The sequence below is a fragment of the Gorilla gorilla genome, chromosome 3 (genome assembly GCF_029281585.2).
Source record: "Gorilla gorilla gorilla isolate KB3781 chromosome 3, NHGRI_mGorGor1-v2.1_pri, whole genome shotgun sequence".
Classification (NCBI taxonomy): Eukaryota; Metazoa; Chordata; class Mammalia; order Primates; family Hominidae; genus Gorilla; species Gorilla gorilla.
The window spans coordinates 119,617,664-119,641,902 of NC_073227.2; the positions used below are offsets into that span (position 1 = coordinate 119,617,664).

General features: G+C 36.6%; 1 protein-coding gene across 3 annotated transcripts; it reads right to left on the minus strand.

Annotated features, from left to right (window-relative positions):
- Positions 1-1,829: 1,829 nt before the first annotated feature.
- On the minus strand, positions 1,830-23,300 carry ADH1B (alcohol dehydrogenase 1B (class I), beta polypeptide). 3 transcript variants are annotated; one of them, XM_055385612.2, is made up of 10 exons: positions 22,623-23,300; positions 16,730-16,926; positions 14,195-14,296; positions 13,459-13,597; positions 11,628-11,715; positions 11,311-11,530; positions 9,238-9,498; positions 6,812-6,947; positions 6,088-6,226; positions 1,830-3,193 (listed from the first exon to the last, which is right to left on the minus strand). In XM_055385612.2, exons 2-10 carry the CDS (start codon positions 16,745-16,747, stop codon positions 3,169-3,171), a joined length of 1,128 nt encoding a protein of 375 aa, XP_055241587.1. In that variant the 5' UTR covers positions 16,748-16,926; positions 22,623-23,300; the 3' UTR covers positions 1,830-3,168. The 3 variants fall into 3 exon arrangements, with proteins under 3 accessions (XP_055241587.1, XP_063561516.1, XP_030866161.1); XM_063705446.1 differs by lacking the exon at positions 22,623-23,300 and adding an exon at positions 15,737-15,825 and having other exon boundaries at positions 16,730-16,812; XM_031010301.3 differs by lacking the exon at positions 22,623-23,300 and having other exon boundaries at positions 16,730-17,341.
- Between the last annotated feature and the right edge of the window lie 939 nt (positions 23,301-24,239).

Consider the following 24,239-nt stretch of genomic DNA (forward strand, 5'->3'; position numbering starts at 1 on the left):
AAATCGCGCCACTGCTCTCCAGCCTAGGAGACAGCGAGACTCCGTCTCAAAAAAAAAAAAAAAAAAAAAAAGATTCCCATTCAAAATAGGGAGTTATCATTCCTTATTCTGTCAATCAATCAGAGAGTTTAAAAATTTTTGTTTCTTCTACAAGTAAGGCTGCTGCTAATAGTCTTGTTTCTATATTCTTATACACAGATAAATATAATTACGGAGTCGATTCCCAAGTGTGGTATTGCTTGGGATATGCATGTTTAAAATTTTAATAAAAATCACAAATTGTTTGTCAGAAACCTATGACAATGCACATTTATTTCTACCAACAGCATAAGCTAATAGGTAAGCAGTAATATCTCATTTTGCTTTATTTTTTTTTGATCACTACCAAGGCTCAGTGCCATTTAATATGCTATTTTGCCATTTTAGTTTCCTCTTCCATGAATTTCCATCATTGTTCATTTTCCTCTTTGGTTGTCTATTTTTAAATGAAAAAGCACCAGGATTTTAGAAATATCTTTTTTTTTGGTCAATCATATATGACCAAAATCAATATGACCAAAAAAAGAAAACATTTTTTCCTTATCTATATTTTTAGATTATTTGTTTATACCAGAATTTGAAATTTTTCTCCATGCTCAGAATTTCATTTTAAATATGTTCGTGACATTATTGAAGTCACCCCCCTGCTTTATTTGTTTTCATATATCATGAGAAGTCAAAGAATCAAAGCAATATATTCTCACAGCCATGCACATTTTCTCCCTGTCTTCAGTCCTGTGTCTGTCACTCTCATAATCCTGTTTCAGCACCTATGAAGGCACTTCTGTGGAATACTTGATTACAGACCTAGCCAATACTTTCTACACTGGAATACATACATACATACATATATATATATATACACACACATATATATATACACACACACACACAATCACTTAACTATATGAACCACTTTCCCCATAGTAAATTTTTTTTTTTCATAGTGCATGATGCAGAAGGGCTCCCACATGCCACTCCCATCCCATGGAGGACTTGCCACTCTATGACAACACTGGCAGAGCCCACCTAATGGCTCCCACTCTACCTGCTCCCCGAACCTGGGAGGAAGGCGGGTGGGAGCTGGATGTCAGCTTCTGTGTCACTAGCAGGATTTGATGACCCTGCTGTGAGATGGGCATGTAGAACTCCATTTTCTTTTTCTGGATTTCACACAATCAGCATCAGTGTAAAAGCTGCAGAGCACCCAGCAACAGGTAGTGTCCCATGATGATGTTATCTTAGGTACATTCTGAAAACTTTCTTGACCCTGAGTAACTCCTTCAGCATTTTCTTTTCTTTTCTTTTCTTTTGACAGAGTTTTGCTCTTGTCACCTAGGCTGGTTTGCAGTGGCAAGATTTCTGCTCACTGCAACCTCCGCCTCCCGGGCTCCAGCGATTCTCTTGCCTCAGCCTCCTGAGTAGCTGGGATTACAGCCACCTGCCACCATGCCTGGCTAATTTTTGTATTTTTAGTAGAGATGGGGTTTCACCATGTTGACCAGGCTGGTCTCGAACTCCTGACCTCAGGTCATCCACCCATCTTGACCTCCCAAAGTGCTGGGATTACAGGGATAAGCCACCGCGCCACCCCCCACCCTGCTTTAGCATTTTTGACAAAACAATCAGGTTACCCACACTTACATGGCCCTTCTTAATTGGCGAAGCTCTTTCATTAACATCATCCCATTTAATCTTGGTTAAGCTGTAATGGGTTGGTTGAGTAATTTTTTCAAAACAAAGGATGAACAAGCTCAGAGAGCCTGAGAGACTTACTGAAGATCACACAGTAAATGATAAACTATTTTACTTTATGTCTAAGGTCTTTCATAATATGAAATAGAATGTAGATATTGCAACAATAGCATTTTTGGAGACAGCTATCTCCTTTACCAGGAATAATCTTTGCATGTCACATTTAGAGATAAAGCTCAAAATGCAAATCCTTCCCCTGAGAGTGGGAAAGCATTAACAAATGAGAGTGGGAAAAGCATTAACAAAGCATTAACACAGGTCTTTACATATTCAAAATATTAAACTAATGCTAGGATTATAGACTTGATTTTAAGACGTGGTAGTTAATAGAAAAGTTCTAGATTGAAAACAAGTTTGCAAAAATATACATTTGTATATGTGTATATATGTATGTGTATATATATATATCTACTAGGAGAATATATTGCTTAAGGTGTTTGTGCCATTTCTTAGTTACCAATTTTACATTCTGCATTCACAGCATTTGCCATCCCATCTCTACACTTAAAGCCACCATATTACTTTTAATTACTTTATACACATTTTCAGTCATCATCTAAATAATCATTTATAGCCACAAACTAATACTGTTTAGTCAATGAAGCACTTTCATCAGCAAAAATTACAGATTTTTTGAACATGATTCTGGGAATAGTTCAGTTTTTACAATTAGTAATTGAGGCTTTGTCATATGAAGCAAGAAATCTGCTATTATTTTAAAAAATCAATTGTATATCGACCATAAAGAAATAGTATAAAAGTCATAAAAACACTGCCCTTTACTGTAGTAAAATGTGGGGCATTTTATTTGAGTTCCTAAGAAATTTCCTGTATTTAGAACTCTTGGACCTTCACTACTTGTAAATGTGAGTCTATCCTTTACCTTACCCTAGCTTTTACCCTAGGGATTTGGTACATTTTATTAGAAAAAGGAAAATGTCAACAGTGAAAACTGAGACAGAGTTAGAAGACTTCAAGCACAATGGCCCAGCATGTGTATGTTCAGGGCAAGTAAAAGGGTCCCCTCCACTGGGATTCAATGACTAAAGATTATGAAGATACCAAAAATTCAAGAAGTCACAGGAATATTTTTCCTCAATGGCAAAGGTGACACAGTAGAATGGTTAAGAAGGAAGGTTTGTTGGCTTCAATTCCCCAGCTGATGTTCAACACTTTATTTACTTCTCACTTGAATTTTAAATTTTTCTGAAAAATAATTTCCCATCAATTTCCATTTCTTTGGAAAGCCCCCATGTGTAATTTATTGATAACATCTCTGAAGAGCAGAATTAATGATATTTCCCAGCTGTTGCTCCAGATCTTGTAGGGTAGAGGAGGCTGAAGACTGCTACAGGGGAAGGCATCTCTATTGCCTCAAAACGTCAGGACGGTACGGATACTGCAATAGGAAAGAAGAGACATTGTGTTAACATTTAGACAACCCACATGCTTGTTGTGAGAGTCCAAGGAGCGTCTGAGGTGTCTTAGTGAAAATCTGTCTGTGATCCCAGCTACCCTATTTCCATCCCCATACATTTGGTTCAAGTAAAAGGAAGTTCATCTTTTTTGGTTTTCTTTTCTTTCTTTTTTTTTCTCCAATCTTAATCTCACTCACAACATTCTGAGTATGCCTGTCATTTCAATTCTACATTAATTCTACATTAGCATCTTCAAAAAATCATTTTTGCGTGCCCACGTTCCTGGTATAATAAGGAATATAAAACAACAATGGATAATAACTTGCAGTAAGTTCTTACTATTTGTCACATTCTTCGTGCATTTTCTTAAACTTCAACCTAAACATCAACACTAGGAGGTAGGTTCCCATATTATGTCCATTTTAGAGATTATAAAAACTGAGACTTAGAAAGATTTGTAACTTGCTCTGGTAGCACATCTAGTATGGAGTGTTGGGATTCAAACCCAAATACAAATTTGCAAAAATTATAAGATGATGGATAACTTGCCTGAAAGAATTGATAATTTAACAAAGTTAAGACCATGCTGGAAGTTTAAAAGACCTTTGATACAGATGTTTAAGGATTTGTAGAAGTAGAGAATAAAGTTGATTTGTATTAATTCTAAGATAGTTCATTCTTGTGAAGATTACAAATGGAACATTTACACTAGAACTAATGCCTTTCTATAAACCAACTTCTCATGAATAAATATTTTTAGAAAATGATGGTCTTTGTGACTCTTTAATAATTTTAAAAATATATATGTATATGCATATGCATATATGAGAAAAATATATGCACATAATTCAGAGAATACAAGACAGCAGGAAGAAGAAAGTAAAAGTAATCCATAATCGCACAACCTAGAAATAATCATTCTCAATGTTTTCTTGAATTTCTATGAACTTTTTTCTAGAAATCTGTGCATGTTTTACTGTTTTTGATGACAAGTTAATGGGTGCAGCACACCAGCATGGCACATGTATACATATGTAACTAACCTGCACATTGTGCACATGTACCCTAAAACTTAAAGTATAATAATAATAAAATAAATAAAAAAAAGAAAATTTGAGACATTGCATATACAACATATACAATTTATATTCTTCATTAAATGAGCCTAAAATTACATCATGAGAAATGAAGTCATTTCTTTTTGATGGTTTCATTTATTTCTAATAGATGACTGGAATTTATGAAATTACTTTCCTTGTGTTGAACTTTAGAATGTTTCTAAAGTTCTAACAAGTAAACATATATGCATGTTTGACTGGTTGATTATTTCTGTAGAATAGATTTCTAGAAATGGAATTGCTGGGGCAAAGGATTCAGTTTTTTTTAAAGGTTTCTGATATATATTACCAAATTGCTTTTCCAAAAGTATGTATCAATTACTACTGAAAGTACATGAAAGTGCCCAACTCACCTTATTCTTACCAATATTGAATATTATAATTTTTAATTTTTGCTTATTGATGGGATTAATTATATTTACATATGCATATTACTATATGACATTCTCATAAAATGAATTTAGGCATGCTTCATGACTTCTTATGTTGCTCAACACTGTCCTCTGGTTTTGTTCATCTCTATATTTGCCATCATCTTTTCAATCCTATGATGATAATGATCCCAATGATGATGTCAATGGTAATAATAATGACTGATAACTAACCTTTGATGACTACTGTTTTCCATATGTACATGCACTCTTGAGGGGTGGTGTGGTTTAATAGAAAGTGAATAGATTTGCTAAAAACAAGATCTACTTTTGAATTCTGCCTCCCCTTCCTACCACTTGATGATTTTGGCAGTCATGTCTTCTCCGAGTCTCAGTTTCTGTTCTCTAAGATAGTGAGATTGAGACTGACACTGAGCATTGTTTGGGAATCACAGGAGATAATGCAGGTAAGACACTTAATAGAACAGCTGGTGCTCTGTGGGTGCTAGTTTCTTTCCTTCCTCAAGAATGTTGTCGGTTAAAGTACCTAGTATAATGATTTTGTGAGTGCCAAAGAAACACTCTTTAAAGTTGAAAACCTCATGAAAGTAAGTGTGGGATAGCAGAAGAATCTAAGACTCTGGAGCTAGAAGGCAAAGGTTAGATATAACTGCCTGTTTCCAGTTGTGCCTCATGTAAATGCAGGTGACAAAATTCATTTTAATAGCTGGTTGTAAGTGTTAAATGTTAGAGGTAGGAAATAGAATTGGCTTATTTTTCTAAGCTTCAGAGAAAATGTAAGACAAACATTTAAAATAGTATTTACTACTCTTTTATGATAACTTTCAGTGGTAAAAAATTTTTTCTTAAACAACAAAATAATAGAAAAAGAAAAAGAGAAAAACTAGTAATATCTACCTAGAAAACAATCCCAATGTAGTTCCACCTACTCCTGTAATGAAAATGTTGAGGATGTCCTGAAAATTATTTAAATATGCAGACACTTAGTGTCAGCTTTATATAGGTAGAAGGAAGAGGCTTCAAAGACACCATGTTATAATTATGGTTGTTTAAATAGACTTTTGTTTTTGTGGGGTTTTTTTTTTGGGCAAATGTGAGTGTTCTCTTTTCAGGAAGGCTGAGTGGCTCTGATCATTCAGATTTGCAGTAATCAACATAATTTGACTCCAGCAGAATAGGAAATGCAAAGCAACTGTTTTCAACTTCTCACAGTATGATCCTACATACGCTCCATGCAAAGACTGAACTGGTAATGGAAAACCAAGGGACTCTATATTTTCTCATCTTTCCACCTTTTTCATTCTCTGCTAGACAATCCCCTATGGTAGAAAAAAAAGCAAAACAGAAAACTAACTTAAAATCTACCTTTTCCCAGAGTGAAGCAGGTCAAATCCTTCATTTATTTTTTCAAAAGGTAAAACATGGGTTATTAACGCATCCAGTGAAAACTTCTTAGCCATAAAATCAGCCACAAGTTTTGGGATACCTTCTTTACTCTTAAAGCCTGAAAAGAAGACAGTATCATTGTTGGATTCAGCTAGGGTAAGTAGGAGAATTGAAGAGAAGATTTTCCAAATAAATCAAAGTTTAGAAAAGGTGCTCCATTCCAGACTGCTATAACTGAGGATAAGAAGAGATAGAGTACTTCAATATGCTTTTACAGTGTCTTGACTTAAAAAAAATCACAGATAAACGAAGGTTCTTAGTTATTTTGTCTCTCCCATAGAAATAAAAGTACAGAAGTTTATGCCCAAGGTAGAGGAGCAAATTTATCAGCTGTCTAAATTTGGGTGTAGATATGAAATATTGTTGTAGATTTGCATGTTCTACTAAAAATTTCCATGCCTTACACAGTCACAAGTACAAAAACAGATGGAGATTAAAGGTCCTGGGTTATGGTGACAACAGAAAAGTCTATATTGGGACCTTCTGTCTGCATTAGTTCCATATCTAGTTGATTTGGAGACTGTAGATAGAAAAGGAATTTAAATTTATTTTTGATTTGTTTTCAAAATCTTGCCTTGTTAATTGTAAAAGGGGAGATATATTGAGATTAATGAGAATTTGGCACTTGAGCCCAACTACATACCACCATAAACAGCCCCCTTCCAGGTGCGTCCAGTCAGTAGCAGCATAGGGTTTATTGAGAGGCTCTGGGAAGCAGGAGGTACCCCTACGATGACGCTTGTGCCACATGCCTCATGACAACATAACAGGGAAGCCATCTGGAATAAAGTGAATATTTAGCATCCTTAACGTGGAGTTGCATAGTTTCTACTCATAATGCACAATATCATGTAATAGGCTTAACTGGATTGTGAGTGTGTAGAGGGAAGAGATCATGTCTTTTGATTCTTCATTTGCCTTTTTTGCATGGGATAGTGCTGTGGATTCAGGAAATGCCCAGAAAATGGTTTTTTAATGAAAGAATGGATGAATAAATTGGAGTGTGCTTAATTCTTCCTAATAAAGGAATAAAGCGGCAGACATCATTACAAACATATATAAAGCATACAATTTCATCATCACATAATTCTTAGGCAATCTGTGAGTTGGTTACTTCATTTTTCATTGATTTATTACATAGGTATTTTGAACCCAGTACTTTCAACCAGATATTTTGATGGTGAACAAGATAAACAATTATATCACCGAAATTTGTCTCTTGTCCACTTGACGGTCTCCCTCTTAAGTGGATTCCTATTCTACTGTCCATTTCTCAAATGGACATGTTTTAAACATTGTTTTTTTACCTCCCCAAATACATATTGGTTTTACATTAAAATACACTGATCATTTGGGAACCTCAAGAAACAGTTCAGAAAATGTTTTCCAGTCAGTTCTTGGAACATGTTCTGTAGTTAGAAAATGGTTAAAGATCCCCGTAGGTATATAATGATTAGTTCTTTGATTTTGGATTCTGACCTTTGGGAGACCAGACATCCTCAGAACATGTGGCTGTCAGACACTTGGTATCTTAAGATAAGGTACACTCCAGTTCCACATGAGAAAATGGATGAAAATATAGAAAAGGAGCATAAAGAGAAAAGCTGTAGTCCTGGAAAAAGTTGAATTCTCTTGACATTTTATTCCTCTGTGGCATCTGTCCTAGGTCAAGGCTGCCGAGAGCTTTGATTTTAGGGTGCCACTCCCTGTTACCCACACTGCTGGACCTTCTAGAAAACCTCAGCAATGGAAACTTGTTGGTTTCTGGAGACATTTTCAGTAGGATTCTAGAGAATTCTGGGTAGGTGAAATACAGCTAGAGATGTGTTTCCCATTGCAATTGATATTTGTAACTGTTTGGAAGAAATACCGTGTAATAAGCCAAAGATGATGCAAGCACTGCAAGATTGGAAATAGTATTTCATATCAATAATGCCAACTGAGGCTGAGTGTGGTGGCTTGTGCCTATACTCTCAGCATTTTTGGAGGCTGAGGTAGGAGAATCACTTGAGCCCAGGAGGTTGAGGCTGCAGCGAGTTATAATTATGCCACTTCACTTCAGCCTTGGTGACAGAGTAAGACCCTGTCTCAAAAAAAAAAAAAAAAAAAAGACAGCTGACATTTATTGGGAGCTTACCATATGACAGGCGGCACTGTGCTAAGTATATCACATGCGTTGTCTCATGTAATCTATAAGCAATGCTATGAGATACGTAGCTTTTAAATTCTGGGGGTTGGTAAAGTCTGTTGACTTTTCTTTTTTTTCTTTTTTCGTTCTTTTTTGTTTTTTTTTGAGACAGAGTTTCACTATGTCACCCAGGCTGGAGTGCAATGGCGCGATCTTGGCTCACTGCAACCTCCGCCTCCTGGGTTCAAGTGATTCTCTTGCCTCAGCCTCCGGAGTAGCTGGGATTACAGGTATGTACTACACCACCATACCTGGCTAATTTTTGTATTTTTAGTAGAGACTGTTGACTTTTCAAAGTATTCAGTCCAACTAATATTGGGTACTAGCTATGTGCCAGGCACTGTCCAGTTTCTGTGATAAAATACAGTGATGTCTTAAAGCAGTCAATTTCCTTAGGGCATATTTTTGTTAATAAAACAGCAATTGGCCTAAAATTGCTCATTTCCTTTGGCCAAATACTAACATGTTAAAAATTTGAAATTTATTAAGAACATATGCAAAATTGTTAAACCATTTTTGTTAAGAGTGTGGGAGAAAAATAAAACATTCCAATCTGAGAACAGAACTTGTATTATTTATGTTTACTTGAACTTATATTTTTTAACTAAAAATTAATAAAGTAAATCTATAATTGCTCAGTTAAGAAAAACAAACCCTTTTCTTTTCCTCTAGAGGAAATATTACTTGAGAAAGGTTTGGGTAGTTGATGGAAGAGAAGATTTCTCATAACAAAAATTAAACAAGCCACGTAACAAACAGATGATGGGAAATTTCCATTCATCATTAAAAATATCCTTTATACAGAAAACATACATTTTGCTGCCTAAATGCATCTTCCAGGTTGCAGAGGCAGAAATCTCAGGGCATGTCATGGTACATACCATGGTGTCAAGCCGACCGATGACTTCAAACGAAAAATCCACACCTCCATCAGTCATTTCCTTTAGCACCTCCTGGATGGGTTTCTTGTAGTCTTGAGGGTTGATGCATTCAGTGGCACCCAACTCTTTGGCCTTTGCAAATTTGTCCTTGTTGATGTCCACCGCAATGATTCTGGCTGCTCCAGCTGCTTTACAGCCCATAACAGCAGATAGGCCGACCCCTCCCAGGCCAAACACAGCACAGGTAGAGCCTGGGGTGACCTGTGTTTTCAGAAAATGCAAAAATAGATTAAGTGATGATTGTTAGAAAGCACCTAATATAAAGTGCCATGCCTAGGTGTTTATCAAGAGCTACTCAGACTCTTTTGTCCAACCTTTTATCAAAACCTCTTTTGGCTTCAGTTGCTTTATTTTTAAATTCAAGGGGATGAACTAGTTGAGTGGTTTTCAAACTGATGCATGTTAGATTCACCTGGGGAGCTTTACAAAATATTCCACTGTCCAGGTCACAGCCCATGTCAATTAAATGAGGAATCTCTGCAGGTGGACTCAGTCCCCAGGTGACTCCAATGGGAAGGTCAGGCTGGGAACCAGGGGACTGGATGATCTTTGAGATCCAGATGGCAGTGATTACAATCTTGAAGGGACTGTCAATTGCTGAAATCCCTTGATAGCCAGCTTCAGTAACTCATACATACACAAAGGCAATATTTGGAAAACAAAATAAGTGGAAAAGGCTACTCCAGGAGACTGAAAAATATTCCACTTAAACCCTCAGTAATGAACTCCTTGGTTCATTTATGTTCAGTAGTTGTGACCAGTATATCCCTGCTTTAAAAATACACTAGCAAACAACACAGCAATGAAATGTTTGTCTATATTTCAATAATAAACACAATCTATTGTTATGAGTATCCTCATCTTCTGTTCTTGGGTAGGATCACTTTGACCATCTGCTAACATGTATGAGGCAACTGAACAAGGGGCTAAGTGCTAAAGTCACAGAAATTTGGAAAAGATGCCTTCTGAATTTTTTCTTTGTGGTTGGCTAGGGGCTATTTATTAAACCTAGTCTCCCATAGTCAGTCTTCATTGTGGGTAACACGCTTTCCTGTCCCAAGTAATCTCATCCTTATATTCCCTTAAGGGTGTCTATTCACTCATTCATTCACCAAATATTATCCATACTATGGGGGACAACACCATTTTCTACCTTACTTAGAAAAACACAAGACTTGTGACTGTGATTTAAAAACACTAATAATTATGTATTGGGAGCTAAGATTCAGCAGGAGATTTGAAAAAGATATTTTAGTCTCTGCTCTCATATTAAAAATATATTTTAGTCTCAGCACTGAGGCTTTGGGCAAATATCTTTATATCTCTGAACCTCGGTTTCATAAAATAAAGCATACTACTAGATTTTCAGCCTACTCAGATGAGGAGCCTTTAAAGAATTTCTGCCTGAAATTTACCACTTCTGAAGTATATATGTGTGTTCATGCCAGGGGAGTTAGTTTTAGCAGTGAAATCCCATAATGAGTGAATTATGCATCACTGAGTCTTTATTACTTTCCGTCTAAGAATCCACAGAGTGGGTGAGCCTTGATTTGGAGGTGCATCAGGTAAGGTTTTGGACTCTACTGTTGATCCTATTTCTGGGAGTAGAGGATCCACAGACTAGCTGCTCCTCAAGGGCAAACGCTTCATTTCATTTACTTTTGCTGTCAGAGCCTAGCAGAGCCTATGGTGCCTGAGGCATTTATAGGTGCTCTCTAATTGTTGAATGAATTACTAAATGAATTCTTAGGTCTAAAATTTCATGATCCCATAAACAGCAAATTCAGAAGAAAAATTATTGTAAATGACATCTTTATTCATAACAACTTTTTATCTGCAATAAATTGGTGAAATTTCTAGCATGTGTACTCAATTCTTTCTGGGCCATTTTTCTGCTCATAATCGACACTTTAAATCTACAAAAATAATTCCTGATTCTTGCAAGAAATTGCTTCCCTTTTGGTTTCTGACAGTCTGCATGTAAGCAGTTTTATCATCCATTGTCATTCTCACCTTGGCAACGTTAACTGCAGACCCATAACCAGTCGAGAATCCACAGCCAATAAGGCAGACTTTCTCCAGGGGCGAGGCTGCATCAATTTTGGCCACTGCATTCTCATCCACCACCGTGTACTGGGAGAAGGTGCTGGTGCCAAGGAAGTGGTGAATGGGCTTCCCCCTGCAGGTGAACCTCCTGGTGCCATCCTGCAGGGTCCCCCGAGGATTGCCTAGACTGGGCAGTGCAATACACAGACACACAAAGACATGAGACAGGAGCATAAGTAATGTGCAAACTCAAAGTCTGTGCAAAGAGAGCATCAGAAACCTACTCATTTTTCAAGCAGTAGTTGCTCTCCGGGTTTTTACAAACTCTGCATTTTCCACACTGAGGAGTAAAGAGCGGGATGACTTTATCACCTGGAGAGGAATAAAACAAGTTCTTCTTAAATTTCTATGCAGGAATTAATAGAGCAAAAACTTAAAGCTCACATGTATTGATTAGAAGCATGTTTCTTTAAAAGTCTTTAAGGAATAGAGTTCAATAATAACTATGTCATTTTTCAATGCCTGCCACAGCATTGTTTTCAGTTTGAGTTTATAAGTGCCTGAGGATTCCTACTGAGAAAACGCAAATGTGGGAGACCACACAGATTAAAAAAATTATTTCCACTGTACTAATAGTTAACTTTTACACAGTGTACTGATTTCTCCTGGAGGCTTTGCAAACATCTTTTTATTTAAACTTTAACTAATTAAATCTTAAATATTCTTACTATAAATATAAATATAAATTTTAGTTGAAAGTGATCTATTATAGTGCCTGTAGATATTGGGAAGATCTGGTATTTTGTAAAAGATTGATTTACAATAAATATGAGAATTTTAAACGAATTCTTGACTTTTCAAAGTGACTATGCTTATCTTTTTTTATGAAATGAATGCTTTAAAAAAATCCTAGGTTTTTTTTTTTGAGAAAAACAAAAATGGGACAAAGAAGAATTCCAGAAATTTCTCTGAAAACTTCAGCACTTCACAACAAGTTAGGCACTTTCTTTTAGGATAAGAATGGACTTAACAAATATTTTTAGCTGATAATTTGTGAATTATCTACTTTTCCTGTTATGGTGGAGGGAGTAGGGGTAAAAAGTAAGGCTGTCATTTTGTTGTTAATTTATTTCTAACTAAAGAAAATAGAGCTAAAACATACTTTGGATAGTTTATTTTCTTATTTTCTGTTCACAGTTTAAATTGGTATTTGGTAAGGGGGCAGGGTGAATCTACAGGCTAAAGCAACTTTTTAAAATTAAACATAATTTTTATTTTTAATCACCTATGCTATACATTCCACATGATCGAGAAAAATGGTTGGTGCATTAACATTTTATAGGTAAAGTTTATGTGAAAATGATGGTATGGCAATGTCCTAGTTATTAACCCTTTACTTCTAAAAGTATTTACATTAATACATAAGTTTAGGGTAAAATAAATATTGAAGATGAAATAATTAGTAATCTGTAACCAGTTGCATTTAAGCATGGCTGAAGGTAACAAGGCAGACATTGTTGATGGCGGGATGGTTCCTTCTACGTTTCTTTCATTTCCTTTCATCTAGCCTGTTTCACTGATTCCATGCTCAGGAAGAGAGACCATGTTGGAAGAGGAAATTGGTGAAGGAGCTGCATAGGTCACCTAAGAAAAGGTCATGTTTATTCATCCGTAGCCATGTAGCCTCCATTTTGTGAACTCAGCACAGAACAGTTTCCACATTTACTTTTTTTCCCTCCTCCCGTTTCTACTTCTATCTGGGCCCTGACAGAAGACAGTGTTCAGCCAACACTAACACAGAATTACTGGACTATGAATGCCACACTGGTAGGCACTGTGTCTCTTTTGATCCTCACATATCTCCAGGCTCTAACCTGGTGCCTGGCGTCTAGTAGATACTCAGTACATAATGGTTGAAGGGTACAATACATGAGTGCCTGAATGCATACATGCTTGAGTCAGGCAGGCAGAGAGGCAAAGAGGAAACTCCTGAAGTCCTGGCTGCGCGGTGACCTTGTGCAAGCCCTTTCGTCTCTCATTGCCTTGGTTTCCTTATCCAGGCTGGGAAATCCTGGATGGTGAACCACACGTGTTCCCTGAGTGTGAATCCTGTACCTGGTTTGACTGTAGTCACCCCTTCTCCAACACTCTCCACGATGCCGGCTGCCTCATGGCCTAAAATCACAGGAAGGGGGGTCACCAGGTTGCCACTAACCACGTGGTCATCTGTGCGACAGATTCCTACAGCCACCATCTACAGAATAAAGAGAAGCTGTTCAGATTCAGAAAAGATTGTAACTAGATGAATTTAACATACCCAAATTCCTGAAATTGTGTTTCTAAAATGTATTTGAGGGTTTTGCTGCTAATCCCCACTATTCCTAAATATGAAAGATTCAGTTTATCCCCAAGGTTATTCAGTCTAAAACCCTTCTCTACCTTCCCTTCTTGAATTAAACAATTTAGAATAATCTGTGAATAATTGATTCTGAAATATTTAAGTCTTATGTAAGAATGCACGCTTTAAAAAATAGAAGTAGAAATAGCAAAGTAACACATGGAAAATATCTAATATTAATTGATTTTGAAGTCGATATATATCCTTTGGAATTTTTTTCTGTACAAACATAAATTCTTTTGTATTTTACTGGAATTATACTGTATGTACTCTTTGATCACTTTTTAAAAATTTAAAATTTATATTTATACCTTTCCTTGAGAACAAATGTAATTTTATCTTCTGGGTGATCATATAAGATATGCCTCTTAGTGGATTTTTGGATGTTTCCATTTTTAATGTTCTCTGAGTTTTTTAAATGTAAAATGAAATATAAATGGAAAAATATTTCACCTTAATGCGAACTTCATAAGCCTTAGGAGGTGCAACCTCCACATCCTCAATGGAAAAGGGTTTCTTTACCTCCCACAGCACAGCTGCTTTGCATTTGATTACCTAGAAAATCAAACAGAGAGATGGTGACAGTGTTTTCCCACTCTTGAAGTCATAAGTTGTGTCTTTTCATCTTTGTACATGTAATATTGCGTCCCATGTCTGGTACCTAACAAGTGCTCCATGGAAATGAAGTACTCTGGTTTATAAAGAGAATAAAAGTATCTTTTAAAAAGCAATAACATAAGGAAAGATAAACAAAGTATAATAAGACATTGAGAAAAATGGAATATATTTATTTAGGCCATTCTTATGTTGTTGTTGTTTTTTCTCTGAAGGTGTTTATTCCTGGTATTTCCTAATGCCGTCCTGAAAATGCTCGTCTACCCACAACTATTAGCTGATATATGAAGTTAGAAGTCACCTTTATTTTGCTGACAGAGTCAGTGTCTGTCTACATAAAATACACTGCTTTATTGCTCAATTTTCTGCTTAGGCCAAAAGGATCTGACTCTATAAGAACAATTATACATTTACCTTCCTGCGCACAATGACATTTCTTTCTCTCCCTATTTGCTTATTGTCCTCTTTTAATTTTCTCTCTCCACTACTTCTGTGTGCTACTTGTTTCCTACTCATTTGAGACTTAGCTTTGGCAGCCTGTTTTGTAATCTAATTTATGTGTAGAGACTTCTTTCAGCTTAGATTTGAGCCAAATATTATAGAGATTAGAGTTGGTGGTGTGTGTGTGTGTGCACGTGTGTGTGTGTGTATACACTCAGACCCACGCATGTATATTTTAAAACTGGAGAAACAGTGTGTTCGGATTTCTGTTTAGCAGAGCTTATCCATAGATGGTCTTAAAAATAAAGCTCAGCATACATTTCTAGTGCTTGGCAGTGTACTGTAAAACCCATCTTCGTTGTGGTAAAGCATGTATAATTCGCAGAGCCCTTTCTAGAAAGAATCAACATAATTGCAAATATAATTTAAAAATTCAATTGAGATTTATTTTTCTGCCAATTCATTTTCATTATTTATTTGTCAAAATTTTCAACTTTGTGGGATGTTCAACATGGTCAATGCCAAAATAAATATCAGAATACTTAGACAGAAGGTACTAATAGTAGGAAGATTCTTATTATGAGGTGCTTATGATGTGACAGGCACATTGTGACCTGTGCTGGGTAAATTACATGCATTATTTTTATCTTAAAATTTATTCATTGATTAATTTTTAATTTCAATAGTTTTTGGGGTGCAGGTGGTTTTTGGTTACACGGATAAGTTCTTTAGTGGTGATTTCTGATATTTTGGTGCACCCCTCACACAAGCAGTGTAGACTGAACCCAGTATGTAGTCTTTTATGTCTTATTCCTCCTACTGCCCTTTTCCCTCGGTCCCCAAAGTCCATTATATCATTCTCATCCTTTGTGTCCTCATAGTTTAGCTACCACTTTTAAGTGAGAACATTGGATATTTGGTGTTCCATTCATGACTTACTTTACTTAGAATAACGTCCTCTAGCTCCATCAACCAGTCTTATTGATATGAGCCTGTTTGTCACACAATGCAGAGAGAAGCCTCAGAACCTTTAAATTGAATTATCATAGTGAGATATTTTAAAGTGTGGTACACTCCTAACACAAAAAAAGGACTGGAAATAGTTGCACAGGTTTATGTAATTAAACAATTAAAAAATATCAATTGATTATATTGAATGACCACATGCACCTGTAAACATATTGAGCAAATAAGTACAAATTTATAGAAGAAAAAACCAAATATCTGTATTCCTAATACTAAGTGATTCAAATTGTATTATTATTCAAATTGTATCATTGATTTTCTGTAAAACCATATTAACTTTTAAATGGGGAAGATACTGTTCCATAGGATTTTTGTGGAAATTCCCTGAATTGTATCATAATGGACCCCTTTTAATCAGAATTTGAATGTTGATGTCTTGCTTAACCTTGATGATTCTAATGCTGTGAAATCAATGAGTATTTTGTAAGATATTTTATAGTAAGGTTAAAGGATATTTCAGTCTTCTGAGTCAAATTCCTCTCATCAAACTTCTGTCACACAACTTTCTTGTGTTCATAAAAAATTTGAATAAAAATAATAACACATTTGAATTATGGTTTCTTATTATAAAGATAACTTGCCATTAAAGACTTTTCTAACTTTAGATTTACAAATCAGTCATGATTAGCTTGGAATAAACTATCATTTTACTGTAAATTTATTTAATGTAGGAAATAAAGACTAATAGACACAGGTTCTATACATTCCTGTTAAAGGTATTTAAGAATAGCTTATTTCCACTGCAGTTCAGTATACATTACATATTGAGGTGTATATTGCATATCATATTTCAGCATATCATTTCTAATTTAGATATGAATTTTAAATTATTCATCGAATACTGTATTCCTTTCTTTGTTATATTGATGAGAATATATTACCAACAGTAATATATTTTTTGCTTACTTTTCCTGCTGTGCTCATGTCGTTTCTGTCTTCTCTGCCCGCCAGCAGACTGTGAGTCTTTGTGGATTTCTTCTCTGCTTGAGTGCATAAAGCAGATATATTGCACAGATATTTATTTTGTTTGCTTGTGTAACATCCAATTCCAATTCCACACGTGATCTATGTCTTTAAGCCACACCCACTGGATTACTCCCAGACTGTCAAAACAGATAAAAGGGTACTGAATCAGCAATCAAAATATTGACTTCCAAATTCTAGATAAGATTTTGTTTTGATTAGGTTAAATATTAAGTTAAAGTGATGAATTGTAATCACTTTCTCTTTTCCTCGCTCCCCCCCGCCCCCCAGCCTCTGGAATTCCTTGTTTCTCTTCTTTCAATCCCACATAGGTCGTTCTGCCTTGTATTCCCTTTGTCTGCACTAAGCTGCAACTTTGAATGCACATGGGGTGGCGAGGAAGGAAGAGGAGTAAGAAAACAGGAAAAACGAAGTAGGATAGAGAGAGCAGCCTCTTTGTCTTTACAGCAGAGAATCAGACACCCAATTAGTCACAGCAAAGGGGATCACTGTGCCTGGCAATTCTGCTCCACTCAAAACTAGTATGTATGGACTGAACACCTCCCTGTGTCAGGCACTAAGCTGGGTCCAGTGGAGTAGCAGTGATGAATAAGACATGACCTCTGCCTGTGCCAAGAGGCAGTATGGGGCAGCAGTGATGGCATGGCTTGTGGGACCAGGCCAACCCAGTTCCTTACTTGTTCTGTGTACTTGGACTTATTATTTCACTGAATTTTTTTTGCCTTAGTTTCCTTATCTGTGAGATGAAGATGAATAATGGCATCATTTTAAAGGACTGTTCGTGAATAAATGAAATAATCCTTGTAAAGCACTCATCATGGAGTTTTGCAGATAGGAGCACCTTCTGAAATGTTAGCTACAATTATTATTCATAAAAGGAAGCTCACAGTTTATAGGAAAAAGACACGCAGGAAACCATGTCTACATGTCAGCCTGGCTGGGAAGTGCCCTATCACAGGTGTCAGTTAATGCTTTGGGAACAGAAACAGAGTTGCTATTCAGAATGAAGGACTCAGGGGAGGCATTGTAGAGGAACAGGCATTTGTGGCAGATTTTAAATAATTGTGAGAAATAGAGCAAAATCCTCACTGGATCATTTCCACTACCCTTTGATCAATGTAACTAGTATCCTTATGGCTTTCCAAGCATAGGAGTTTGATTTTTCTTTTATCCACACTTGGAGGCGTCATAAAACTATACAGGGAACTATTTAATTAGATACAGTCTGTCAATATGAACATGTTAGCATAGAGGACATATTTCTCTAAAATTGCCAAGGGAACATTTCAGTAAGCTTTAATTATGTAGGCACTGAGACTCACACCAAGACTGAGAAACATTCACCCAATAGAAAAGCAAAGGAGGTCCTATGATTTTAGTTGCTTCTAGTTTGGAAAGGTATGAGGGAAAGAAGATAGCCCCAGATAACCTGGCTTTAGCCTTCTCATCCAACTATTCCTCACCATTCTCCAATACAGGGCCTATGCTCTTTAGAAGCATGTATCTCTGTGGTCCTCCAAAGAGGAATCCATTCCTCATTCAAGCTCTTGCTCATCATGCTTTTTCTCTTCTTTTCTGTCCCTCTGGCCCATTCAAATCCTACCCAAACTTTGAGATCTAGGACAAGGTTGCCCTTGTGGAGATATGTTAACGCCATCTCACAGTCGTGCTTCACTTCTTTCCATCCCTGTCATACTAGCATCCCTCCTGTGGTTTTAGGGCCTATTCTCTTTTGTGGCCTTTATATTTAGTGTAGAGATCAGTCTCCTAAGTTCTACTGGAAATTTCTGGTCAGAGATGTTCTTGAATTTCATTTAAATCTTCAACTGTACCTAGTTTCATGTGTACAATAGGTGTTTAATGAAAGATTGTTGAATTCTTGTGCTCCTTTATGTTAGGACACGCACTGTTCTATGAGCAGTCCCATAATCCAGAAGATCCGGTGTCTCCTCTTTAAGGGATTACAGATTAGCAGTGGGATTGGCTGTGGTCAGGTAGAGAAGACAGAGAACCCTCCTGTGAAGCAGGAAAGTGGTGAGTGCCAGGAGAAAGTTCACGTGGAATCAAAAGAGGAAGACCCTACTCCGTCTTTTCATTGTGAATTCTCAGCTCTTAACTCAATGAGTGGCACAGGGTGAGTGCTCAGATATTTGTTGACTAAATTAAATGAATGACATCTAATTTGAGAATGAGGAAGCCTTGAAAGAAAGATATTTTATTAAGATTTATTAAGAAAGATGAGTTGCAGTTGAGAGGTATAGATGCAGTCAGCATATGGACAAAGAATCTTGAAAACATTTTTCTCCCCTAGTACCCCCTTTTATACATTTTTCTGTTTAATCCTCTCTCACACCTGTAGACATAGCATTTCAGGGAATTATAGCCACTACCACCTTGTTTTCAAGGCCCTAATGAATTTGGAAATGTGATATCCACTTATGAGCTTGCATCACTTTGTGAACACATGGCTCCATGAACTGCCAAAAGAACTTTGGGACAAACTTCATAGAGTCAAGAGATCTTTCTTAATACCATCTGGCAACTACTCTGTGCTTACTCTTTGCCCCACCTTCTAAAAGTTTAAATGGAGGGGAAGAGCAGTTGTCACATGATTGAGTGTCAGTGTTCTAGTATCAGAGGGCCATGGCAGGCCTGTAGCAACATCTGGAATGTCCAAAGGTAACCCTGTCAATCTCTAGGGGTCACAGGGCATCACTTTCCTCTGTTTCTCTCTCTGTGTGTGTCTCTGTAAGCCAGCCCGATTCTATATTACATTTCCACCAATTACTATATTACAAATTCAGCTTATCCAGAGAGATGATATGCTTGCTTCAGTTTGGGTCAGCGATCCCCTGTGTGCTAGGCAGAATAATGGCCCTCAAAGAGGCCCACTCCTAATCCCTGGAATCTAGGAATATGTTGCTTTACATGGGAAAAAACGGATTTTGTAGGTGTGATTCCGTTAAAGGTCTTAAGATGGGAAGACTAGCTTGGATTATCCAGGTGAACCTAATCTAATCTTATGGCTTCTTAAAATTGGAGAGCTTTTCCAGGTTATGGTCAAAGAGGGAGATGTGTCTACCCACAGCCTGTAGATGGCCATGTTTGCAAGAGGGGTGTGTTAATTTTCTATTGCTGATGTAACAAATTACCACAAGCTCTCTTGGAAGGTTAGTGGAAGGCAAGGACTGGCATCTCTAATATAATTATGCATGTAATGATGAGTAGTGCAGAGATGTGACTCCAAAGCCTCGAGAAGGACAGACTAGCATCTCTGTAAGAGATCCAACTGTCTCCTTTTCCCCATGGGCCAATAATTTACCTGGATCTAATAAATAATATTGTAACTGGCAGAAAGTACCTTCAGTACAAATTCTTCATTTTTGGGGTTAAATCATTTGGCAAAATGGTAAGATTAATATTATTGTAAAGATTGCTAGAAAAAATTGTAACATTTCAAGTATGTGCATAAATAACAGACTTTAAAGCATTTTTGGGGATGAGATGCAAAATGAACAGTGGGAGAGGGACTTTAGTAGCAACAAATAGAACTTGAGAATGGAATAGTTATATAAATAATCTATAGAATATTACAATAAATAGAGTAAATTTTAAGTTCCTAGAGGAATTTTTGAAAATACCCACATTCAAAACCATGAATTCTTACTCAATTAGCATTTCATTTTGATTTTGGTACTGAAGCCAAAGATGTTGAGGGAACTGAAATGTTTGCTGGACTGGCTGTGGCTGTGGAGCCTGGAATTCTTCCATGAAGAGCATGTGTGAGAGAACAAAATGTTTGTTTACATTCCTCCTGTGAAGGCAGTTGGGAAATAATCTAAGAAGCCCAATCCAAAAACAAAGATGTTCCATCCAGCCTTCTCTGTGAGAGCCAAACTGCAAACGATCTGAATGTTCCATGAATGATTTACTGATGTATTTTAAATGAGTTATTGATGTATTTTAAGTTATTCTGATGATGTGCTTGGCATATGCTTAAAAGTATACTTACTGAGATGATGTGGGAATACCAAGTGTCTATTAAAACAATACAAATTAATACAAATGGTATGGTTGTCACAATATAAAAATATCTAAAAGCTAAAGAGTTCTTTAATGGTGGAGAATTTTTTTCCTTTTGAAAATTAAAAATATATTTTTTTGTAAAAATTACAACTGATTAGTATCAGTATGTAACATCCATGGAGTGCTGACTTTGCTAATCTCTGTGCACACATTGCCTTACTTATAGCAATGTTTAGCGTTAACTTATCAGGTAGATACCATTGCCATGCACATTTTACAGATGAAGACACTGAGGTTTAGAGAGATTGTATAAATTTCCCAATGTAACACACCTAGTGGTGGAGCCAGGATCCCAGGAAGCCTAACTTGAGTTTAATAACCTAAATATCAATAAAATAGCTAATATCCTTGTCACTCTCAGTATGTGCCACTTACTGTTCTAAATGCTTTACAACTAACAGATCATGTAAACCTCACATTAACACTATTAGGCAGATTCTACTGTTATTACCATTTTATACAAAAAGGTATAATACATACAAAGTATGTATTTTGTATGTCTTTGTCAGCCTTAAAACCACTTTTGAACTTTTTAGCATATTTTCCCAGAATATGTCAATTTTATTTCCATTTAAATTGCTTGAGATATGAGATGATGACATAGTCCCTGAAAATTTTATTCCCAGCTGTGTATCTCCCTGGAGTCTTTGACTTACTCCCATGTGGGCAGGAGGTGCTTTGCATCTGGCCACACCTGCCATCCTGGAGCCTCCTCACCCTCATCCTGGGGAATCCCTTCCTTCTTCTCAGGGTGAGAGCATCAGCTTCTCAGATACCACATCTTTCTTTGAATTAATTTATCAGTTTTGGGGCACTTCATTAGTAATCTTCTGGAGAAAAAGTTACACCAAGGGGTGAATTTATTGAGATCTTTTCTTTCTATTGGATTTCTACTGTGCTGTGATGAGTTTTAATTCTCAGGAGTTTTTTATGGTAACATATTCTTTTTTCATGTATGTAATATCTTTTTACAAATATTAATAACAGCTTTTAAAAAATTTTGAATTTTTTTATTTCGTGGATTATTTCTTCCAACTTCTTTTTTCTTTGCTTTGTTTCTGTCTTTCCTATTACAAAGCTAGAATCACTCCACATTTCTGATGATCTCGGTTGTCTTCTGTTGCAGGATGGGGCACTAATGAGCTATTGGGAAGCTCTGAATACAAGGATGGCATCTGTGTCATGTGAGATTTGCTACAGAACTATCTGGTGGGAATTGCTGGGGAATATAATGTCAGTAAGAGCAGGTATTTTCTCTTGGGCTGGTCAGATTTTTCAAAGGATGATTTTGGAAGTTTCCATGTAGAAGACACATGTCCAGCTGCCAGCACTCTGGGGCCCAAGAGGGCAATTGAAAATTCAAATATAAGCCACTTGGGAGAGAAAAGGCAAAACCCAGGACTACCCAGGTAACTCCAAAAGCTTGTTTGCATTAATCTTGCAAGACTATAGCCAAAAATCTATTGGACCTTATAATAATCTCATCTTTAATAGTTCTAAAAGTTTTCTATTTAGGCCTGCAAGAATTTTCTTATATCCAGACTTAAATGTCTGCCACTGATAATCTTAGATTCCTGAATGATCCAGTAAGAAAACATTTCTATGACTCTGTTACTCCATAATGAATAACATCTTCTTAAGGCTTTAGAGGTGACCGAGACAGTTTATATTATTTTGACAATTATTTGGTCAGACTTTTTTTAAATAATAAAAATTACAATTACAATACCTTTATTTTACAATTACACGTACATGTTGGCAGCTGGAGTCTTTCTTTATAGTTTCTTTATAAGTTAAAAACGTAATAAAATTATAAATCTCATCCTAACTAGTAAAACCAAACAGTTATGGTTAAAAAGTTAACTTTAGTTCCTCAACTCTTTTCAGATCCTGGTTTCTGAGATGAACAGCCTGTTCTGTACATTTCTATATCTTTCTCTATGCTCATACAAACCTATATATAATATTTACAAATTTTAATTTGTTTTGTCTTTCACAAAAATTGGATCATATAATACACATTACTGTGTACCTTGCTTTTTATACTTAGTGATGCATTATATTAATCCCTCCGGATTTTAAGATATAATTTTTTTTGACATGAGGACTTGCTCTGCTGCCCAAGCTGGAGTGCAGTGGCACGATCATGGCTCTGCCTCTGCCTTCCACCCTGCAGTGATCATCTCACCTCAGCCTCCCAAATAGCTGAGACTACAGTTGCATACCACTATGCTTGGCTAATTTTTGTGTTTTTCTGTAGAGACAGGTGCCAAGACCAGCTTGGTCAGGGAGACCCTAACTGAGCGGGCCTGAGCGTTAGAGGAATTAAAGACACACACACAGAAATATAGAGGTGTGGAGTGGGAAATCAGGGGTCTCACAGCCTCCAGAGCTGACAGCCTCAAACAGAGATTTACCCACGTATTTATTAACAGCAAGCCAGTGATAAGCATTGTTTCAATAGATTATAGATGAACTAAAAGTATTCCTTATGGGAAACAAGGGGATGGGCCGAAATAAAGAGATAGGTTTGGCTAGTTATCTGCAGCAGGAGCATGTCCTTAAGGCACAGATTGCTCATGCTATTGTTTGTGGTTTAAGAAAGCCTTTAAGCAGTTTTCTGCCGTGGGTGGGCCAGGTGTTCCTTGCCCTCATTCCAGTAAACCCACAGCCTTCCAGCATGGGCATCATGGCCATCATGAACATGTCACAGTGCTGCAGAGATTTTGTTTATGGCCAGTTTTGGGGCCAGTTTATGGACAGATTTTGGAGGTCTGTTCCCAACAGACAGGGCTTTGCCACGTTGCCCATGCTGGTCTTTAACTCCTGAGCTCAAGGGATCTCCCTGCCACAGCCTCCTAAAATGCTGGAATTACAGGTGTGCCGGACATCCGACTCCCTAGTTTTTAAAAGATTCACTTACCATTCAAAATAGGGAGTTATCATTCCTTATTTTGCCAAGCAGTAAGTTTAAAATTCTTTTTTCTTCTACAAGTAAGGCTGCAGTAAGTAGCCTTGTCTCTATATTCTTACACAAAGATACTTTTATTTTTATGGAGTTGATTCCCAAGTATGATATTGCTTGGGGCGTGCATGTTGTAAATTTTAATAAATATCACAAATTGCTTGTCAGAAACCTAAGACAATGCACATTTCTACCAACAGTGTAAACTAATAGATAAGCAGTAATATCTCATTTTGCTTCATTTTGTATTTTTTGACCACTTCCAAGGCCCAGTGCCATTTAATATGCTTGCTGGACATTTTAATTTCCTCTTCTGTGAATTTCCATCATTGTCCATTTTCCTATTATCTATTTTTAAATAAAAAAGCACTGGGATACTAG

Excerpts from the sequence above, each read along its gene's own strand:
- ADH1B (XM_063705446.1), bottom strand. The coding sequence starts at position 15,766 with ATGGAGCTAGAGGACGTTATTCTAAGTAAA. Across the intron at positions 13,598-14,194 it reads CTTATGAAGTTCGCATTAAG|ATGGTGGCTGTAGGAATCTG; the intron begins GTGAAATATTTT and ends TTTATTCTGTAG. Across the intron at positions 11,716-13,458 it reads GGTGACTACAGTCAAACCAG|GTGATAAAGTCATCCCGCTC; the intron begins GTACAGGATTCA and ends ATTCCTCTCCAG.